Genomic DNA, 17,303 nt, shown 5'->3' on the forward strand with positions numbered 1-17,303 from the left:
GCATGAGGTATTAGATGACACGCACTGCAGAGGGGCAAGCTGACTGGAGTCCCCGAAACTCCTCACTGCGTGTGTCTCTCTCTGGCTTCTGATGACATGGCCTTGAATTTCTTGAATTTCCTCTTGGGGATCAATATATATCTATCTATCTATCTATCCTTCTGAATAGTGATCCACGGACAGCAGAGCAGACAGAGAACATGAAAGAGTATGCACAGAGAATATCCAAAGAACACACAGAGAATATCCAAAGAACATCCAGAGAATATCCAGAGAACATCCAGAGAACATACAGAGAACATCCAGAGAAGGAACAGGGTGGGAGATTGTGACCTGTCCCTTGTAGCATGTCTGTATGTTCTACTCATAACTTGAGTTCTACTCATAACTTAGAGGTCCATTTGGGAGAGTAATGACTGATCTCTCAAAGTACACACGCTATAGCTCTGCATATAATCCAATCAATCCAGTACTAATGTTAAACAGGTTATTACAAGACAAACAACCCCCAATCTAACCCTTATATGATGCAAACAAATGTAATTCTCAAAAATATTTTATTTTGAATGCAAAGCAATACAAAAGATATAGTCTGACACACATTCTAAAAACAGTGATTGCAGTTATGCAAGATATACGTTCTATGGGATGTTTTAACCCTTAAAGGTGTGGGTTTTTGAACATTCTAACATAAGATTCTGTTCCCCAACAATTCAAAGTTCTAAAATTCTATCATTCCCGTCACACCGGAAATCACAGAGCCTAAGTTTGCTTTAACAAATCATGATAGATGACTGTCCAGGATGCTAATTGTTCACAAAATAAATAAGAATCACATGTCATTCATACAATTAATAAATAATTGAATATAAATTGAAAATAAAGACATAAATAAATACTCAAATAAATAATAACCAAGAAACTCTATATGATTAATGAGTACATAATACAACTTCAGTGGCATCATAAATACAAATAAATAAGGTTCCCGTCATCCACAGAAATTCAATTTGAACTTCAACTTAACTTGTTGACAGGCATACAAATTGTATTTACTAAGACAAATCTTCCCAAATATAAGTTTGGAAATCCATACTGGGTGAGTTTAGGGATCCTGTTTTCAATCCTATAACTCTACTCAGGTTTAAAAAGAAACACCCAGACAAAAGGCTGTACATTGTACATACTGTCTGAGTATTTGGTATGTAGTGGCAGAACTGGCTCCTTTACAGGACCATGAACGATGTCAGGCGGTTGGGGGCGTCCTGACTCTGGCACATGTCCACTGGCTGCCTGTTACGGTTGGATGTGCTGATGAAGTAGCCTTCATACTTCGCAGACTCGAAGCTGGTCTGACTTTGTCCTGAGACCGTCTTGTAGAACAGGAATCGATTCATGTCGCCACTGATGCTCTCCAGGTCCTCCTTCCTCACCATCTAAGTGCAAAAAGGAAAGTATTTAGAGTCTTCTTTCTCTTAGCGATAAAAACAAGACAGAGTTTCCAATATGTAGAACAGACTTGACACCACACCAAAATACTGACAATGTAATGTCAGTTGTGGTCAGCCACAAGTGATAGCTGGATGTGTGTGCAGTGATAGTTGGAGTTTGAGTGCACTGTACCTCTATGCCCAGAACTGGTTTCCCTGAGGTGAAGTTGCACGAGAGGTAGAGGTTGCGTCCCAACCCCAAGGCGATAGGCCGGCCGTTGGCACGTGGCACTGAGGGTAGGTATGTAGTCAGTTCCAGTTGTACTGCAAGCCGGAGAGGAACAGGTGTTATACACTTTAAATGGACACTGAACATGCCATCCACTTCACCAGGTTAACGGGAGGCAAGAGCTATGCTGTCATGCTGTCATTTCTGTCTCTTGTCAATAATATTCTGTGTGCATTTCTGTCATAGCTGCTCCTCTGTAAAACGACCTTGGGATTTATAAGAGGAAATCCAATCCAACACTTCTCAAAAGAAAGGGATTTTCCACACTCTATACAAAACAACACTGACACTTATGCAAACTTATTAAATCACAATTTAAGGCCAGAGCTTCATACTATATACCATTAAGAAATGGAAAAGTCAATGCATGTCCTGTTTCTCACTCCTTAGTGACTGGTCATGAAGCAGGATGACCAGGATAATTGCAAACATGTTCTTTTAATACAAAACTGAATAGACTGTGTGCATACAGAATTAACAAGATAATCTTGTAATCTTGTTAATCACTAGCAGACACAATTAAAAAAAATACAGACACGCACAAAATGAAAGAATTCTGCTTAGTATAACTACTTAGACTTTCATAAGGAGTGTGTGGAATGCCAAACTGTCTTTGAGGTTGGTACCAGTGGAACCGGGTTCCGTGTGATGCGTTCTGCTGAGTACTCACCCCTTTTGTTCATGTTCCCACCCTGGAGGGTGATGGCCTGCAGCTCTCTGGTGATTCCTTCATTTAGAACCAGGAACTTGCTTAGACTGTCGCAGATGTAGCACTTTTGCACCGGTTGTCCAGTCTTCTCATAGTGATCAGGAGCCTGGCAAGTTCGTTCATGAACCGTTGGCGTCACACACTCTGCAAGATTGATCAAAATGCATCACTAACACTGAAGACAGCTTTAACACTGCATTAACAGATACACTTATATCGGCTTCCTAAGATTAAGGTGCCTGTAAGATCTGAGAATGAGGAGCTGCAATTAAAGCGTTTATATGGCTTACTGCAGTTACTGTCTTTATTAAGGACAGGAGGCTTGTAATGTAATGGCAATAATAATGTAATGGCAAAGGTTTGAGGCGCAAAAAGTCAAATTACCTTCAACGAAATTCTCAAAGAAAATGTTACACAACTCTTCGTCTGAGAATTCAGTGCTCTGCACCTTCTGGGTTTTCTTTAAACGGTGCAAGGCAATGACGAGGTTTACCCACTGCCGCATGTTATGTGGCTCATCAGCCACCTCTATGTCGATTCCTAACTGTTGGTCACACACATTGTGCTCACTGGTCTGAAAACAAACACAAACAAAAACAATTTTGTAAGACAAATTAAGTTTACAATTTGTAAAATGTACTTTAATAAGTGGCATTAGTTAGAGTACTAGGTATAATAAGCAAATGCGTTCATCATTATTAACAGATGCAATGACTCACCTTGACCATTGGATGGCAGTGCATACAAGAGTCCATGTCCACACAGTCGGATTGGTAGCTGCAAAGATAGAGTCAGATGTAAAATGTGACGGCAAGATCAATTAGCCCACTGCTGTATTAAGGTGTACATTATGTAGGCTACTGTAAACTGCACGGCCCTTTAGGCCCTTTGTGATATAGCTAGGCATTACCAAAGGCGAACTCAGTAAATGAAGGCGAAGATGAGTTAGGCTCGCCATGTCTCAACTTTTAGATCGGTAAGTTTAAAAACGAACTGTCAAATGGTTAATTTCTTTTATCTCCTATTATATAGATACATTATAATTTATCTCACCTGTCCAAAGCGTCAGACAAATTGAAACACATGTCAGCCATGATGCTACAATAAAAACAGGAAAAACAAGTGTTATGGATATTCAAACAAATGCGAAATGATCTGGTAGCTATGTTACATGTGTAAAATTTGTCAATTAAATGTTAGTGGTCATATAGCCTAATCTTACCAGTTGAAAGGATAAGGTAATAACTTCTTTGTTGATCTGAGATGTTGATCTGAGTCGCTGCTCTAAATGATATGACCATCACTGGGGAAGACGGGCTTATATATCTTGAGACGGGAAATTCCCAGCGAAGAAAAAAACTTAGATTGCAACAAAGTGAGATTCAACCATAGCCTAATGCAATTCGTGAAAAGTTCAGGATGAATGTTGCAGCCAGATGTTTGTGCACTTGACAAATAGGCTTTTATTAATTATCAAACAAACAAAAAAATATAGGCTACTGACATTTTGTGAGATACAATGCCTATGCCTTAAATGGTTGGCTGTTCTTTGCTTTTCAGCTGCTGGTGATAAGCCTATTGCATAGGAATGACACTGTGTAGCCTACTGTCAAATTAATCACACTTCAAATGGACAATTAAAGCTTATCCCTTTATCCATTTCAGCAATGAAACAAAGATCTCTCTTTCTGATCTGATTTTGTCCAGAATGTTTAGGTGGCCTATCGGATGCCTTAGGGCCGTGCAATTAATTGATTAATCTTGATGACTTCCAATTATGAAAACAACATACTCGAAATATAATGATTCTTTTTGAAACATTCAGTTTCATTTGTCTTGAGCTGTCGTGTACATTATCTATGTATTTTTTCCCCTGTTGGATTATATTTAAAATTCAATTTAAAAATGTAAAAAGTTTTAAAAATGGATGATTGTTGTTTCAAAAGCACAGAGTAATTGTGTTTAGTAGGCTAATCGTGATCTCAATATTGAACAAAATAATTGTGATAATGAATTTTGCCATAATCGAGCAGCTCTAGAATGCCCACACCACACCATCTACTTTTCACAGCCAAGTGTAAGACCGGTCAATAATTTAATGATGTAATGCTCTAACCATGTGCTTTGATGCAGGGCAGCAATTCAGGAAATTACTGAATAGGTCTGAAAATCATAGAACTTCCGATCCCTCCTAGAACCTTTCAGTTGTTGAAGCATGTTTGTCCCTTCTTGTGACGAGTGAAACACAAAGCAACCTGGGATGTTTTAGCCAATTTTGAGGGGACATTTCAAAATGCACTAAAATAAGGATTTGTATCATAGTGTAGGCTAATATACAGTAAGTTGTTATTTGGCCTAACGTCACACCAAAGATTCTAGAACAGTCTTTGCGTCACACTTACACACTTACGTCCCAACTCACACTTGAAAAATCACACACAGAGATCATATACACAAACTAGTTCACATCCCACTACGTCTGCGAGGGAATATGTAAACACAAGGCCAAGCATCCAGATGACGAATGTTTCTGGCCTTCTGGAGTTGCCAGATCCTACCACATCCTGTCCATAATATTCATTATATTTGTGTATTTTGTTGGTTTTGCGTGTGCCATATTATGCTTAAATCAATATATCACTCAATTAATCAATCAATCAATCAATCAATCAGTCACTCAATGTCTTTATCTATCTATCTCTGTATCTATCTATATATCTATCTATTTATCTGTCTATCTATGTATCTATCTACCTGTTTATCTATCTGTCTGTCTGTCTGTCTGTCAATAAGAGTAGTTAATGATGCCCTTAATTACAGTATATGGGCCGAAAACAAAGACTGCTGATTAACAGTATTTAAAGTATAACTTACCTATAGACTAAAGCTTAGCAACATTTCAAAAGGAGCATTGGATGTTGTGATGAGGACTCAAAAGGAAAGTATTGTCACAGGGGCTCAAAAGCATTAGAGACCAGCTATGTAAAATTTGAGTCGTAATTAGAATCAGATTTATTTGGCCAGTGTTATCCCTCTAGGTTCCCAGACAATCTAAACAATATACAGTACAACATATAGACGGTATACGGTGGCATCTGAGACCAAGTTGCTCTGAAACTGAGTCACATCTGAGACCAAATTGAGCTGGATGTGATCCAGACCACTCTGCAGCCAGGGGCAGTGCTCTGGTCGCAGCCCAGCGAAGATAGTAGAAGTATCCCATCTGGAAAAAAAACCCACATATGTGAGAATGCTGTTCATAGACTTCAGTTCAGCATTCAACACAATAATACCGCAACAACTCATCTGCAAATTTGACAAACTAGGATTAAGTACTTCACTCTGCAACAGGCTATTGGACTTCCTCAGTCAGAGGCCTCAAGTAGTGCGTGTTGGCAACAACATCTCAAGCAGCATCACACTGAGCACAGGGGTCCCTCAAGGCTGCGTGCTCAGTCCGCTGCTCTTCACACTGCTGACACACGACTGCACAACAACTCAAAACACAAATCACGTTATCAAGTTTGCGAACGACACAACCCTGGTGGGTCTCATCACCAAGGGAGACGAGACTCACTACAGGAAGGAGGTTGACCTTCTGACCACGTGGTGCAGGAACAACAACCTCCTGCTGAACGTCAACAAGACCAAAGAGATCATTGTTGACTTCCGGAGAGGTCACACAAGACCTCCCCTGGACCACCAACACTGCATCACTGGTGAAGAAAGCTCAGCGGCATCTCTACTTTGTGCGCAGACTTAAGCGGGCAAGTGCTCCACCACCCACTATGAGCACGTTCTACAGAGGCACCATTGAGAGCATCCTTTCCAGCTGCATCACTGTGTGGGGCGGGAGCTGCACTGACTACAACAGAAAAGCTCTGCAGCGCATAGTAAACACAGCTGGAAGGATCATTGGTGCCCCACTCCCCTCCTTGAAAGACATATACACCACCCGCCTCATCCACAAAGCAACCACAATTGTGAGCGATACAAGTCATCCAGCTCACAATTTGTTCAGCCTCCTGCCATCTGGGAAGAAGTACTCCACTCCCGCATCCCCTACTCCCGCTCCACTCCCGCACCACCAGACTCAGCAACAGCTTCATCCACCAGGCTGTTAGGATGTTGAACTCTCTCCCCTCAGTCACCAGGACATCAAGAAGATGACCCCCCCCCCCCCCCCCCCCCACCATGACTGTCTTCGCACTATCATGCCACTTGCACACTTCAGGAAACAAAAAAACTGTTACACTGATGCTGCTATGACCGAACTGTCTTTGCACTACCATGCCACTTGCAAACTTAATTTAAATGTCTATTTATTGGTGTGATATGTCTTAATGTTTGAAGCTATGTCTAGTTTTTAATTCTAGTCTAGTTTTTAACTACATGTCTTTGTCTTCACCGTGGGATGGAGGGAAACGTAATTTCGATTGCTTTGTATGTCTGGAACATGTCAAGAATCAACAATAAAGCTGACTTTGACTTTGACTAAGGTATGCATAAGTATGATGAGGAAACAGCTGAAATTATCTGCAGTAACCTTGCCATCAATGCTTAATGCACATTTAGTTTCATCCTAAACTGGATTTCTCAATATGTGTGTCAATATGCAGTAGGTGTACCATCAGGAAGTGGCTGCTTTCCTGGAAAAAACAGCATGTGACATCAACAGCTTGTGGCTACACTCAGAGCCTAGAGAGTTACTCTCTATCTACAGTATAAGGCTGTGGCTATACTATTAGAATACCTATGGGGAGAGAACCATTAGAGAATTGGTAATATTCCATGACATACCAATATTCCATTGGTAATATTCCATGTATGAGTAATACAGAAAATAGTTTGGACTGATATCTGTGCTGTTTGAAGAAATAAGGTGTCGTGTGAGAGAACAGGAAGTTGGTGTGTGGAGGGGAAGATGTGGAGGTGTTGGTTAATTGGTGGTATAACGATTTACACCATCAGAGGATGTGATGCAGTCTGTGTCAGTGAAATGCATGGGGTTAGTTTGTAATGCCAATATAGCCACTAGCTTACACATATTCCGCTCCTTCCTGTATAGTATGCCTCTCCATTCACTTGCATAGGAAAATAGCTGCCGATAAGCTCCCCAAAGTGCTTTGCAATATGGCTGCTGAGTGGAGGGACTTGCCTTAAAGGGCTTTAGTAATATGACATCTTCAGGTATCTGGGGGTGGGGTAGGGGTGCATAATGCCATCCATAAACTAATACCAGAATATTGAAAGTCTGTCCTGTCCATAGACAGTAAAAGAAATGGACGAACAGACTCCGTTGTTTTCAATGGGAGGGCACTGAGACAAATTGAACGTTTTTTTCAGTTGGCTTCCCATCGTACTGCGCAGACTCGCACTTTGAACTTTGTGACGTTAGCCATCGAACTGAATCTTGTAACTTGTCTGATAGATGGTTCACACAGAATTTTTCTCACACTTTTCTTCACCTTCAAAGTAATCAAAGTTAAACATTTATTTATGTATTATTATTACTGTAATATCATCCTCACAAGTGATATCAAGTCATGTTCATGTTGAAACGACCAGACATGACCATCTTCAAACACAGTCAACGCTAAAACAAAACAAAAAAGGTATAGCCTAATCTTCTTTCCACGTTTCCAAATAGCTTCTACTGTCAATCCATCTAAAACCTCTGAAAGGATTAACGTTAGTGCCATTTTCTTTTTATTAGTGCCATTTTTTTAATTTGGTTTACTTGCCTCTACGTAATGCTTTACCTTAACATACAATGGTCTTGTAGGCTACATAGCTTTGTTCATGATATGATTCATGAGGATATATGTTATATGAAGTTATAGGATTTCAAAAACAATCCTAAATGAATGGGCTTCTATGGGGGTTAGCGAAGAGATGGGTACACCAGCTCAACTGGTGTTTCAGCTTCCAGGAATTCGCCTGCCCCCTTGGTCCTGTCCCCTCAGATGCTCCCCTTCAACGAAGTATCCAATATCTCATAACATTTTCCCATAATCCTACACAGGCAATAGTAAGCAGTTAGACACATTTGTATTCAAATATTTAGTTATATTGCACACAGTTGACTGGATATTCAACTATCAGGGCCAAGTGTGTTCACCCCTAGACATGAGATAGCTGCATCTGATTCCATGGAGCTGCCAGCTGGATCAGACAGGAAGCAGGCGGATCTATCTGGCAACAGTGCGATGACGGTGCACGACAAGGGCTGGGTCCACATCTGATCCATATCACACCTGAGCCAGACTTACCTGACTCCATACCCCACCTGAGCAAGACTTACCTGCTTTGATTAACATGGGCTGGGTCCACATCTGATCCATACCACACCTGAGCCAGACCTACCTGACTCCAAACCCCACCTGAGCAAGACTTACCTGCTTCGATTAACAAGGGTGTGTGTCAAGTAATGCGGCACGTCACAAATGCTTCATACAAATGTGAGTTCCGTGTGAGTACACCGGACTTTTTCCTCATCATTCTACACACAATGCTCCAATCAGGTGTTTGGAGTGTTTTGTAAATTGATAAAAGACTGAAATATTCCATTTACATACAGTAGGTATTCAGACCCTTTGTTATGACGCTTGCAATTGAGCTCTGGTGCATCCTACTTTTATCAATGGTCCTTGAGATGCCTCTGCAACTTGATTGGAGTCCACCTGGGCCTAAAAGAATTCATTGGATATTATTAGGAGGCACACATCGGTCTATGTAAGGTCTCAGAGTTGATGGTGTATGTCAAAGTGAAAACCAAGCCACAAGGTCGAGAGAATAGGACCTGTGAGACAGGATTTGTCTCAAGACACAGATTTGGGGAAGGACACAAGAACATTTCTGCAGCATTGAAAGTGCCTAAGAGCACGGTAGCCTCAATCATTCGCAAATGGAAAAGATTTGGAACAACCATGAGCAATATACAATATATATGAGCGAAGAAGTATAGTGCTTATGCAAGAGGGAGAAAGTGAAACACATTGTCACTTGTGTGTGAGCTCAGCATGTCCATGTTATTACCTGTTAATGGTTCACTTCAGACAGTATATGTATAGAATAGATAGTGTGTGTAGGTGCATCTTGAGCAGGTGTTTCTTGAGGGAGGGGGATGGGAAACAACTGGCACTAACTTTACCATAGTGCTGTGGTATCTGTTGTATCTTGTCATCTCTTTTAACAACTCACCTGCAGAATGGCACAGGATATAAACAATTAGCAGCAGCTTACAATATGCCCTGTCAACAAACAGCTCTCACAAGTCCTGAAATTCCGGTGACTTTTCATAAGGTGTGGTTCGTGAGCTCAGAGGAAACGGTCGTAGATGGAATTTCACCCTGAGGAAGTCAAAACAGGATGTGATGCGAAAAGGGTTGAACAAAACAATGGACTACACACTAGTGTGCAAGAGTGTAACATTACAGTGTTTGTCTCCTCTACTTTAGTCTCCTCGGGAAGAAGAGACGCTGGTGAGTCTTCTTGATCAGGGTAGAGGTGTTGAGAGTCCAAGAGAGGTCCTTATATGGACACCCAGAAACTTGAAGCTGGTGACCTCAGTCCCGTTGATGAGAATGGGGTTGTGTGTGCTTGCTTTAGGGCCAATCTCAATTCTCTATTTTACCCCTTCCCCTTCCCTCTTCCCCTTAGTTTTGCGCGTGCACGTGAGACGAAGGGCTATCTCAATTCTCATTTCGATCGAGGGGTAGGGATAAGGGCAAGGGGTAGATACCCCTTAAAACCAAGTAAGATCGGGAGCTTACTTGAAACCGAGGGGTAAGAGAAATACCCAACATACAACGCTCACACCGGAAAAATAAGCACACCGAGAGATTCATTGACATGAAATGTTGGCATTAATAAGGATTATAAAATTAAAATGGTAATTGTTTTATGCTGCATTCAATCTTGTGACCATATATTGAAGGTCCTGTTCTTCATGAGGAAGTTTTCAAAAATCGCTGTTTTGTGAATGTTAACAGCACATCATTATTTGCGCGAATGTCTCGCATTTTACATATCCATGTCTGATACCCCGCGAATTGGCAGCATCCCATGTCAGAAATGTAAAGTCCAACAGCAGCTAAATTCGCTGAACTTTTTTACCGCTCGTCTGATATGAATGCAGGCCTACTCCTGCCGACTCATCGCATAGGCTATTACAGGTAGCGATTGCTTCTGATGTCAAGTAACGACCATTTGGATATTATTGTAAAATATCGAAGGAGTTGTGGGATGTTTACATAGCAAACTGCATGTTTATTTTGTCCCCCATCCCTGTTTCATTCACCCGGACCAGAAGGTAGGCTGCGAACGAACATAGGCACGTTCTGCTGTTGTTGAAATAATTCCTGAACGGTTTTATTCCGAGCTGAAAATGCAATGATAGCCTATTTGACAGAAGACAGGTTGCTAGTGACAAAATATTAGCTTTCAGTGTGGTACGATCTCTGTAAATTACGTTAATTCAAGTGTTTAAATCATCCCGCTCTCCCTTATGGTTGGCTAGTGGTATCTAATTTCCAAGGGGAATATTCTTCACCCCTATGTCTTGCCACTCGGTTTCGAGGGACAAGGGCTAGGGGTAAGATGAAGGGATAGGGGAAGGGCAAGGGGTAAAACAGAGAATTGAGATTGGCCCTAGACTTGCTTAAGTCCACAGTCCCCAGCTCTTTGGTCTTCTTGGTGTCAGGTTGTTGCAGTGCACCACAATGTTAGGTGCTGGGCCTCATCGGCAGAGCAAGAGGTGGCTTCGGGGGCTCAAGCCCCCAATCTTTTTTCAAAAGCCCTGAATCTTTTTTTTTGTATGTTTTCAATTTCCAACTATTCTAATTTCTAATTTAACTTCCCCTCAGTTTCTCTTAATGTTACAAAATGTACTATTACTGAGCACATATCCCTTATTTTCAAAGCCCAATACTGACAGATACAGTAGGCTAATCTGATTTCCCACGCGATGAGTTTAGGCAATGCCAGAGCTGTGTTGAGATGAGGTTTATGTCATTAACCAGTACTGGCAGGAAAGTTCAGAGCAAGTTTAAACATGAGTTACACAGAGTGGCCATAAAACGTGAGGGAACATTGATGTGTTCTCCATTTTTAATTTGAGGAACGTAATCAATTGCGGACGTACACAGACAGCTACAGACTCAGAGCGCATAGGCTAGGCCTATTACTTTCACTTTCTAGAGTGCGCATTCATTACGTGAAAGATGCTTCATACCAAAACAACGATCAAACCTCAAATGTATCATGACTATGCCTATAGACCCTTCTTGAAAGACCTAAAACTATCATTTTACACAGTGTAGTGCCAGTCACCTTGAGTCTCACATTTTTTAAGTCTCAATGTGTCCATTAGTTTACACAGAATTCACTAGAAGTCATTATTTAAGGGGTATTTTTCAAAATTTTCTGCGGGGGGGTGGGGGGGCCATGCCCTCGGACCCTCCTAGCCTTCTTGTGTGTGACACTGGGCTAAGCCCCCAATGTTTCAAATGTCTGGCTCCACCCCTGCTGGACCTCCTCCCTGTAGGCCGTCTCATCGTTGTTGCTGATGAGACCAATCACCGTAGTGTTGTCTGCAAACTTGACAATGGTGTTAGAGCCATGTACAGGTTTGCAGTTGTAGATGAAGAGGGAGTAAAGGAGATGGCTCAATACTGAAAACAATGTTAAAACCAAAATGGCGGTGCGAACGCATCGCGACGATCTGTCCCAGATTTTGAGAATTAGTAGTAATATGCTTGTTTATCTTCGGTAAAAAACAGTTTAGCATACAGATCGCACAACTGACATTGGACACTTTGGACACTGCTGCATCAAATCTTTGAAAAAAATCAGACCTGGGTCTGATTCAGGACCACATATGGAAGTGGTCTAAATCTGATCTGATCTGATTTCTGGGCAAGATTTAAGTGTTCACACTACTTCTGAAGTATAAGTATAAGTATAAGTATATATACTTTTTTGATCCCGTGAGGGAAATTTGGTCTCTGCTTTTAACCCAATCGGTGAATTAGTGAAACACAAACAGCACACAGTGAACACACAGTGAGGTGAAGCACACACTAATCCCGGCGCAGTGAGCTGCCTGCTTCAACGGCGGCGCTCGGGGAGCAGTGAGGGGTTAGGTGCCTTGCTCAAGGGCACTTCAGCCGCGGCCCACTGGTCGGGGCTCGAACCAGCAACCCTCCGGTTACAAGTCCAGAGTGCTAACCAGTGGGCCACGGCTGCCCCAAAGAAGAAGTCTGAAGAAGATTTGAACCACTTTTGCCTGCAGTCTGACAACACTATATGGCTACTTGCCAAAATGAGAAAAGGATACTTCACGAGTCTTACAGTTATTTGGTTACCCTTTTATGCATCTGCTGAGAAAACTATGCTAAAGCTATGCTAAAACTATGCTAACTGTACTAATAACTATACTGATAACTATACGCATTGTTTAGTTTTGGCCGGTAAAAATATGTCTGACTGGTAATTTCATCTACCAGCCCCTTTGGCTATAGGCCAAAAAGTTATTTAGACCCCTGGTTGTGTGTGTATGTGTATTTGTGTGTGTATGTATACATACAACCAGGGTTCGAAATATAGACACACCAACACACACACACACATGGGTTGGTGTGTGTTTGGGTGTGTGTGTGTGTGTGTGTGTGTATGTGTGTGTATATATATATTATATATATTTGTGTGTGTGTGGGTTGGGGTTAGTGTTGGTGAGTCACATCCTCTGTAATCAGTGGTCAAAGGTATTATGCAAATGACTGTAAAAAGCATTATTTATGAAAAGCATCAACAGCAATAATATATCGCAATGAAAGTTGTTATCTTCAGCATTTCAGAGGTGGGCTTACTGTTGAAATTCCTGCTTTTCACAGAGACCCTGCAGAGCCAGCACTATTGAAGTTTCACTTCTGCTTTTGACCACCCTCGGGTGACTGAAGATTTTCCTACCAACGCAAACTCCAATGTGTCCAACAACACAGAGGGAAACACACACATTTAGACTGTGTGTACGAAATGGAAAAAAAACATTCTGCCTTTTAAGATACAGCGGGGGAAATAAGTATTGAATGCGTCAACATTTTTTTCAGTAAGTATACTTCCAGTGAGGCTATTTGCATGAAATATTCACCAGACATTAGTATTAACTCAGGTAATCCACCCATTAAGTAATTTGTACCATTCGCGGATTGTCTGCTGCAACAATTAGCTTCCACTGAAATCAGTGGAAATGGCTACACCAGACGTGATGGCAGCACATACATTCGAGAAAAATACACCAGTGTTGTAAAACTATTACGACGCTCCACAAACATAGTGCTTTACTTGCGAACCCGGTGTAGCCCGGGCCTGAGGCTGCACTGTGACTACTGAATTACACACCACAACTTTGAAGCTATTGACTGTACTGAACTTCACACAACCGCTCTTAGTGCTGATTCAGACTGGGTGTGTGGCGTGAGCGTGACAGCTGCGTGGCAGGTCCGTTTTTATTTTGGCTCCCATGTTAACAGGATAGACCTTGCACACCGCCTGCGTGACACGCATGTCTCAGGAGCAGCTCGAGTCGCGCCGAAAACGTGCGCATGCTAGAAATAGGACCGATGCCTATTTTTCAGGCGACACGCATTCAAAACAGAAAGTGTATAGTATATATACTTTTTTGATCCCGTGAGGGAAATTTGGTCTCTGCATTTAACCCAATCTGTGAATTAGTGAAACACAAACAGTACACAGTGAGGTGAAGCACACACTAATCCTGGCGCAGTGAGCTGCCTGCTACAACGGCGGCGCTCGGGGAGCAGTGAGGGGTTAGGTGCCTTGCTCAAGGGCACTTCAGCCGCGGGCCACTGGTCGGGGCTCGAACCGGCAACCCTCCGGTTACAAGTCCAGAGTGCTAACCAGTGGGCCACGGCTGCCCAAAGAGATGCTTTAAAGCTGCTGTTGGCAAGTCTGACAGATTGAGGGAACATTTTTAATGTTTACAACTCTCATGCTTCTCCCCCACTATCGAACACCCTCTCATCGAGTTTGTGCTCGTCAGTGCGCACCAGACTGCACCAGACTGTGATTGACAGTCAGATCTCACACAGCCCTGCTCTGATTGGACCAGAAGAACCGGGAGCTGTGGATTTTTGCAAAACAAGTAACAGGCTCAAGGTGGAGGTAGAAGTGCGTTTTTTTTTTCTAAAACCGGCTTATTTATGTTGTTCTGTCAGAGCATAGTGTCAGTTTCAGTGAATATAATCAAAAAATTCTTGCCAACTGCAGCTTTAATAGGCAGAGAGGCCGCCGCCGCAGTGCAGTGTCAGACACGTTTCTGGTGTAGACATAGAAAATGCCACGCAGCCAGCCACAACTGACACCCAACAGACATGCCACGCACCCAGTCTGAATCAGCCCTTAGGCTGTCCGTCTACTGAACTACACCCTGACAGGGACGTGTAACTGAAGAGTTACATTCGCGGAGTGTCTGCTGCAACAATTAGCTTCCACTGTAATCAGTGGAACTGGCTACACCAGACATGATGGCAACGACAGGAAGGAATAGGCCTAAAAAACAAATAGGAAGAAAGAGAATAGATTGCAACACTGATAATATAGAAGAATAGTTATTGCGAAATCCTGTAAAGAGAACTGGTTACTTTAAGACCCTCATAAGTCATGAGAATCAAATCCATTCATAAACACACCCAGATTTGTTGGCCTTCCCGTATAGATGGTAAACAGTGACACACCTTAAATATCTTGGAAATGGGGACAAGTTCATATCGTTGTTAAATCCTGGAAGTGTGGTTGCCTTTAAGTTAATAATCCACTAGGTCTCCCTCTGGAGGAGGCGAGGAAACATACCATGTATGCTGTAATCTTAGGTGCATGTCCATAGTAGGCCTACTCTTTGTGGGCGTTCTCTGCAGTGTACAAAATGTTCCATAGGAAAAGTTCTGCAAGAAAAATCCTACATCAGTTAAAGTAGAAAGAGCAAAATGTAGTTAAAGGTGTGATGGAAAACAAATGTTTTAATGCTTTATGTGGTTCTCACAGAACAATATCGGTTATCTACTGTATGTATGTTTGTGTGTGTGTGTGTGTGTGTGTCTGTACTGAGACAAAAACTCATACTCCTTTTGAGTTTCAGAAGACAAGACAAGATCAGGTAGATTTGATGGATATGCCTACTATCTTGAGGGAAATGTATGTCTTTGATACACAGACACTTTATTGTGCCTTCCAACATTAACTTCCCACTGAAACATGAATGGTGTTTGTGCTTGTGATCAGTGAACAGACCTCTGAAGTTCGCAGACAAAAAGGACCCAAAAGCTGCCGTCTCTGCCCATATAAGGAGATGTGGATTTCGCAACTTCAGTGGTCTATGGAATCAGACTGTGAGTTGTCTGTAGGGGGTTTTAGTGTAACAGAAGTGAAACCTCCGACATGAAAGTGGCATGGATATCATAAAGCCTTGTCATAAATCCTTCTGACCAAAGTCTAGAAATGAAAGCAGTGGTTCAGGGATCTGTAGATCATGAGATGATCAGTGGGAGACGAAAGAAGAAACACAAATCTGCTCTCAGTTTTCGGGCCTTTTTCTCTAATCTTTGATTTGTGGTGAGATAACTGATCATTTGAACATTTATATTGGCTGCTCAACTGTCCTGATCAATCAATCGATTTGTTGTCATGGAGCTAACAGGGCCAGGAATAGCATTGCTGGTTTGCCCACTTTAGGGTAGAATGGGGCGGTAGTGTAGTGGTTAAGGAGCTGGGCTAGCATGCAGTAAACTGAAAAGTTGTGGATTAAAATCTAAATAAATAAATAAGAATGATAACCTGGAAATCTGAATGAAAACCTGGCATTACTGGTTTTCTCTTCTATCCCTTACATTAAAGGTATTCTATGCAGTTTCAGGTATTTTGGCAATTGTAGAACTCCCCCTAGTCGCAATATATTTATATTTTACTCTGCCATTATAATAGCCTACTTCTAGTGGCTTGTTCCCCCTGTACACAATGTCAATGACAATGTCGGCTGGCTCTCTTGTTAATGACTCACTGTGGCTATGCTGTATGACTGGTGAACAGTTCCCCTATTAAGTTTGTTTACTATCAAATTGGCTTCGTAAAGGTTACATTAAAGATCTCATGCCATTAAAATCTAATTTTTCCTGTTGTTTTTAATAACATAGGTCAAATTGAGTTTGTGACCTGTGGTAATTTTGAAATCTATATGCTGTTTGTCTGCTGTATGCCAAATGAAAGGAAAAGGCAGACAAATTGAGCCAATCTGGATAAGCGGTCATTGCTATATAGAACTGCCTAATTATTATTCATTATCCTGCCCACTTGGTTGGTTCTTAACCACCCACAGAAATTCTGACAGAATCTAGATTGCTTTAGTGCTACAAATAGTTGCAGATGGAATGTTGCTGCACGTACATTTAGGGGAAAGATGACTGGATATAATGGAAACCTATGCAGCTGCATCGAAGTGGGGAATGAAAAGGGCTTATACTTACTAAATCTTTAAAGGGACACTAGGCAACGTTTTCGTGTTAATTAATAATCTTCGTAAGTCGGTATATGGTTAAATGACTCATTACGGGGCGAATGAAGGCTCTCTCGCCCGCCCCTACTGCCTGTAGGAAGAATATCCCACTTGAAAGTTCGGTGTATCCTACCCGCCGAACTTCAGTCTCACAAAGTCTCAGACATCGCGAGAAGCAGGATCAGTTTACATCCTGCATCCCCAGCACAGAGGCAGGCTAACGAAACGCTAGCGATTGTTGCAAACGTGTGTATAATGGCAGAGCTTGCGAATAAGCAGTGAAAACCCTTGATGGAAGATGCAAAG

The 17,303-nt window shown here is 41.9% G+C and overlaps 1 protein-coding gene and 1 long non-coding RNA gene across 2 annotated transcripts; one reads left to right on the top strand and one right to left on the bottom strand.

Annotated features, from left to right (window-relative positions):
- Positions 1–540: 540 nt before the first annotated feature.
- Positions 541–3,738, bottom strand: LOC121679778 (interleukin-1 beta-like). Its single transcript, XM_042058806.1, has 7 exons — positions 3,651–3,738; positions 3,482–3,526; positions 3,148–3,205; positions 2,813–3,002; positions 2,390–2,572; positions 1,624–1,754; positions 541–1,436 (listed from the first exon to the last, which is right to left on the bottom strand). The coding sequence occupies exons 2-7, from the start codon at positions 3,520–3,522 to the stop codon at positions 1,227–1,229; spliced, it is 813 nt and encodes a 270-aa protein (XP_041914740.1). The 5' UTR covers positions 3,523–3,526; positions 3,651–3,738; the 3' UTR covers positions 541–1,226.
- Positions 3,739–9,820: 6,082 nt separating this feature from the next.
- Positions 9,821–16,611, top strand: LOC121679787. The gene is made up of 3 exons (XR_006021425.1): positions 9,821–9,912; positions 13,324–13,538; positions 15,731–16,611. It is a non-coding gene; the product is annotated as an uncharacterized LOC121679787 (long non-coding RNA).
- Positions 16,612–17,303: the final 692 nt, after the last annotated feature.

The sequence above is a fragment of the Alosa sapidissima genome, chromosome 13, assembly GCF_018492685.1.
Source record: "Alosa sapidissima isolate fAloSap1 chromosome 13, fAloSap1.pri, whole genome shotgun sequence".
Classification (NCBI taxonomy): Eukaryota; Metazoa; Chordata; class Actinopteri; order Clupeiformes; family Clupeidae; genus Alosa; species Alosa sapidissima.